The 5,931-nt window shown below is 40.0% G+C and overlaps 1 protein-coding gene and 1 pseudogene across 1 annotated transcript; one reads left to right on the top strand and one right to left on the bottom strand.

Moving 5' to 3' along the window:
- Nucleotides 1-449: 449 nt before the first annotated feature.
- Nucleotides 450-587, bottom strand: LOC132236384 (U2 spliceosomal RNA; annotated as a pseudogene).
- Nucleotides 588-1,809: 1,222 nt separating this feature from the next.
- Nucleotides 1,810-2,787, top strand: LOC132234512 (olfactory receptor-like protein OLF4). Its single transcript, XM_059695466.1, has one exon. It carries the CDS (start codon nt 1,819-1,821, stop codon nt 2,785-2,787), a length of 969 nt encoding a protein of 322 aa, XP_059551449.1. The 5' UTR covers nt 1,810-1,818.
- The last annotated feature ends 3,144 nt before the right edge of the window (nt 2,788-5,931 follow it).

The raw sequence follows: 5,931 nt of genomic DNA on the forward strand, positions 1-5,931 counted from the left end.
TGTATCTATGAGTTTGTTTTATTTTGTTTTGGTTGTTTGTTCTGTTTTGTTTAAGATTCTACATGTAAGTGAAATTATATGGTATTTGTCTATCTGTCTGACTTATTTCACTTAGCATAATGCTCCCTAGACCTGTCCCATGCTGTTGCAAATAGCAAGGCTTTATTCTTTTTATTGCTGAGTAATATTCTATAGTGTATATACAGGGTAGAGCAAAAGTAGGTTTATAGTTGTGAGTACACAGAACACAGAGTTTATTCTTATTTAATTACTTTTTAATTATTGTATTATTTTCCATGTGAACAACTGTAAATATACACTTTGCCCCAACATGTGTGTGTGTGTGTGTGTCTGAGTGTGTATCATATTCATTATCCATTCAATTATCGATGGACTCCCAGCAATGCTACTTCTGGTATTTATCTGAAAAAAACAAAATCACTAATTCAAAAAGATATGACCACCCTGTGTTCATTGCAGCATTATTTACAATAGTTAGGATATAAACAGACGTTTAAAATGTTTGTTTATTAAACTGATAAGAACAGATACTACACTTGATCTTAGCCAAAAGGCCGAGAAGCGATTAAAATGTTTGTTTAAATACACAGCAAAAAAAGGGCCATCCTAATATGAAGGCCAAGTTTATTTGTCTGTGGGAGGGATACGAATTGGAATTGCTAGAACCCATTTCTACAGTACACACACGAACGATCTGGCCAACTTGGGTTATAGCCACACCTTGTCAAATCAGTCTGAGAAAGGCATGGAAATAATATAACCATGTTATAGTGTGTGTGTGTGTGTGTGTGTGTGTGTGTGTGTGTGTGTGTGTGTGTTCAGTCCTCAACACAGGAGAACTAGGGATCATATGTTCTGAGGTAACTCTACCAATACAGAGCCAGAACTCGATCAAGAGAAGGTACTGAGGAGGGGATCTGTTCCCATCCATGGGGCACGTTTGCACCAAACTGCAAGAGGCAGTGTGAATGAGGAAGTCCCTGTGCCTGAGGTTTCAACACTAACAGAGAGGCCCCAACTTGTCTGACACCGTTTCTGATCCTCTTCCTCAGGCTCATGCACCTCCAACACTGGTTTCCTTTTTTGGCTGAACATGAAAAGAAACATCTTCCTCGGGACCTTTACCTTGGCCATTCCCTGCCCAGCACCCACTCTCCCACAGAACCTTGCATCTCCCTCTCTTACTTGAGGTCTCTTTACAAATGACATCTTGTTTGTAGGTCTTGCCTAAATACCCATGAAAAATAAAACACTCTGTTCATTTCTTTATACCTGATTTCCTTTTCTTCATAACACCTGTCACCATCTGAAATATCATATATATAGTTAATCCTCACATGAGGATATTTTTTTCACTGATTTTGAGATAGAGGAGGGAGAAACATCCATGTGAGAGAGACACACCACCTGGTTGCCTTCCACACCCACCCTGACCCACAGCCTAGGATCATGTACATTATTGAATTCTAGAAACTTTTGTTCTTCAGCACCCTATACTTACAGCCTGGACAGTGCCTAAAACGTGGTCAGCATTCAATTTATATTTCTGAAATACATGAAAAATGTCTCATTAAAACTGTAGAATACATAATACCATAAGGAAAAATGATGATTGATAAGAAAACTTCATATCACAGGTGACATGGGGCTTTCCCAAAAGGGGACCAGATTCATACACAATATATTAAAATTAATGCTTTCTCTACAAATATAAATGTTAGCATTTCAAATATGTACTATAAGTTTCTGTGAATTAGTCATATTATTTCCCTCTTTCCTAGTAGTCACCTCCACCATATGCAACCAGGGAATGGTACACAAATTTCAGAATTTATTCTCCTGGGATTTTCAGAGGACCCAGAACTACAGCCCCTCATATTTGGGCTTTTCCTCTCCATGTACCTGATCACTGTGTTGGGAAACCTGCTCATCATTCTGGCCGTGAGCTCAGACTTCCACCTCCACACGCCCATGTACTTCTTCCTCGCCAACCTGTCCTTGGTAGACATCTGTTTCACCTCCACCACCATCCCAAAGATGCTGGTCAACATCCAGACACAGAGAAAAACCATCAGCTACACAGGATGCATCACACAGATTTATTTTCTTATACTCTTTGCAGTGTTGGACTTTTGTCTCCTGACAGTGATGGCCTATGACCGTTTTGTGGCCATCTGCCACCCCCTGCACTATATGGTCATCGTGAACCCCCGGCTCTGTGGACTGCTGGTTCTGATGTCTTGGATCATGAGTATCCTGAATTCCTTGTTACATTGCTTATTGGCATTGAGGCTGTCCTTCTGTGGAAACTTGGAAATCCCCCACTTCATCTGTGAACTCAATCAGATGATCCAACTTGCCTGTTCTGACACCTTTCTTAATAACATGGTCATGTATTTTGCAGCTGTCCTGCTGGGGGTAGGTTCTTTCCTCGGGATCCTTTTATCATATTCTAAGATAGTGTCCTGCATAAGTGGAATGTCATCAGCTCAGGGGAAGTACAAAGCATTTTCTACGTGTGCGTCTCATATCTCGGTTGTCTTATTATTTTATTGTACAGTGCTAGGTGTGTACCTCGGCTCTGCTGCTATCCAGAGCTCACATTCAACTGAAACAGCCTCAGTGATGTACATTGTGGTCGCACCCATGCTGAACCCGTTCATCTACAGTCTCAGGAACAAGGACATCAAACAGGCTCTGAAGACATTCTTTGTGAAGGAAACTACAAACAGGCCAGTTGTCCTACGACTGAAGACATACCACTGATGGCAGAGGTCAAAGTCTCAGAGTCAGACATAGAAGCATGGAACAGACTGTCGAATCTCAGAGGGAAGGCCCCAGAAGAGGGGGTGGGGAATGGGTGGGAAGAGATCAACCAAAGAACTTATATGCATACATGCATAACCCCTGGACACAGACAGTAAGGTGGTAAAGGCCTGGGGCAGGGGCGGGGTTGGCTAGAAGGGGTCAATGGGCAAAAAACAAGGAACATATCTAATACTTTCAACAATAAAGATATTTTAAAAAATAAAATGCAGTTTCTGAGTCCCCTCCAGAAGGGCCCAGTAATCTGCATTTACAATGATTAAAAATGATGTATAAACAGGTTGAAAATGAGCACACCTAGATAGTGGATGTCATTGCACAGATTATTAAGTTATTATTAGTTTAAAAACAGGGTGAGATCTGTATTAATGGAAATGCCATGATTTCATACATTTTTACTTAATTAAAAGCATACTAGTATGTCCTCTTAAACTGATGTTTTTCACATGAAAATAATTTAAGCTTATCAGCAATGCTCAAATCCACTGATGATTATAGATATAGCTTTGCAAATAAGATATATTGAGCTATTCACTCTTGTTACAAATTGCATGAAAGGTAGGAATGAAGTGTGTCTTTGGATTCATTGGAAAAAAAGGCTCAGAATCAGATTCTGTGATTATCTTCAGACTGTGGAAGTAGAGCCTTCTCTTTCTACTCATTTCCTAGAATTTCCATTTCTTTGACCTTAACTTCTGTATTCAATTTCAGTAACTCACTTTATTAAACTGTCTTCTTTCCCTTATAACCTACAGTTTTCCCCTTTGTTGTTTTTTTAGCTTCCCAAATTTATTTCCATCATGACCATATACATACTGAGAAAGCATGTAATTTTTAGAATTTTTCTCTAGTGAAAATATTGTACCAAATGTTTTTTTTTACTAAAAGAATCATCCAGATATCCAAGATGGCTGCTTATGGGACAGCAGGCTGTAAGAGAGTGTGTGAGTGAGAGAGCAAAAGGAGAGTTCATGGACATGCAGGGAGTGCCTGTGTTTGTGAGTGAGGGACAGTTGTATTCCATAGGACTGTTGGGGACTGGCGGACCAGGCTCCCTTGCCCAGGCAGCCTCTACTATGGCTGAAATCTCTCCCAGAGTGGCCAGCTCTGCCACAGAGACCACACAATCTTAAAGGGGAGAGCAGCTGTGATCGGAAGCCCAGCCTTAACCTCAACCAGAAACCAAAAAAATCAATACAAAAGATCAATGAAACCAAGAGCAGGTTCTTTGAAAGCATAAACAAGATTAATGAACCTTTAGCCAGACTCACCAAGAAGCAAAGAGAGAGGACCCAAATAAAAAAAAAAAATCAGAAAAAAAGAGGTGAAATAACAACAGATCCCACAGAAATACGAAGACTCGTAAAAAAATACTATGAGCAACTCTACTCCAAAAAACTGGTCAACCTAGCAGAAATGGACATATTCCTAGAAAAACACAACCTTACAAAACTCAACCAGAAGGAATCAAAAAATCTGAATAGGCTGATAACTACGGAGGAAATTGAAGCAGTAATCAAAAAACTGCCAGAGACACAGAAGCATGGAACAGACTATCAAATTTCAGAGAGAAGGCAGAGGTGGATGGTTAAAAGGAAAGAGATTAACCAAAGACCTTGTATGGATATATGCAAAACTCATGTGTGAGAATAAACAAATCGTCTTTTCTGTCAAAGAACCCTTTAAACAACCACCATTTTGGACTGCGTGACTGGCAGCTGCCATGTTGGCCACATGGCTTGCAGCTCCCCTGGGGCCGCCATCTTGAAACAGCAAAGGCCAACACCTCCCTTTGAATTAGCCAATCACAAAAAATTGTGCACCTGAGCTCCAATCAAGAGCAAGGGACAGGTCACGTGCCTCAGGGATTATAAACCAAAGCAGCCCACCTGCTTGGTATGCATGCACTTCCAGACCATCTGTGCGCACCCTTCTATGTAGAAGTAAAGATGTTTGCCTTGCTGCCTGGCTCCCACATATGTTTTGTGTTCTACCAGGACCCCTGACTTGGGGGGCTCACCTTATTTCTAACACATGGACCTACACAATAGTGTGGTGAATGCCTGGGACAGAGGGAAGATACAGGCTAGAAAGGGTTCAAAGGGGGGAAAAGGGGCCATCTGTAATACTTTCAACAATAAAGATTTTAAAAAGAATTTTAAAAGCATTCTACAAACCAATATTAAAAATAAAGTACGAAATTTGCTGAAGTTAAAGAGCCATAGAAAAATTAAGAATGCATATGCATACTGCATGGGTCTGTGTCTGTATAATTCCAACAAAGTCCACAAAAGCTTTCATTGCTTTGTTATATAACTATAAACAATGTAATCACCCTGAGCCTCTTTACCTTATTTGTGATGGTAGTGGGGTAATAAACCTAATTCAGATGAATGTTGTTAGAAATAAATGAAATGTTTGGAAGTACCTGTTAAGTCCATGAACTCTCTTACAAGTAAGAACTATATCTATGTGTATACATGGGTGCATTTGTAGATAATTAAAATAAGCATACACACACATATATACAAAGACTCATTAATAATGCCATTGTTAACATAAAAGAACCATTGAAACCTGTAAAAAATTTTTGTGAGTTTATTTGAGCCAAACTGTCGACATATGCCGGGAAGCAGAACCTCAACGAATTGAGATAGTGCTCCGGAGAATGGCAGGGTTACATCCGTATTTATACATGAAATTCATTGGTGACAGATTTAAGGAGGTGGGATTAAGCAAAGCAGGGAAACCTCTGTGATAGGATAAAAAGTAAAATGATGGACACATACTTAGGTGGGTGCAGGATCAATTAACATGATAATGAAGGAATTTGTAGTATCTGTCCTGGCGCCCAGAACATTTGGTTGTGCCCCAGGGACTCCAGAAAAAGGGAAGTTACAAGTTACCCAGACATTTCAAGGGAATGTTATCTTAGAGGCAAAAAGGCAAATGCGCTCAGTAAGGGTCAAAGTTGATCTTGTCAGTGAAGATACTGGCTTAGAACATAACTGCCCACCATAACTGCTTTTAGTTAAAGTTTAATTTCAGACCATCCTTTGTGGTTATTTCAGGTCTCTGAGTCTG

This window comes from Myotis daubentonii, chromosome 5 (genome assembly GCF_963259705.1).
Source record: "Myotis daubentonii chromosome 5, mMyoDau2.1, whole genome shotgun sequence".
NCBI lineage: Eukaryota > Metazoa > Chordata > Mammalia > Chiroptera > Vespertilionidae > Myotis > Myotis daubentonii.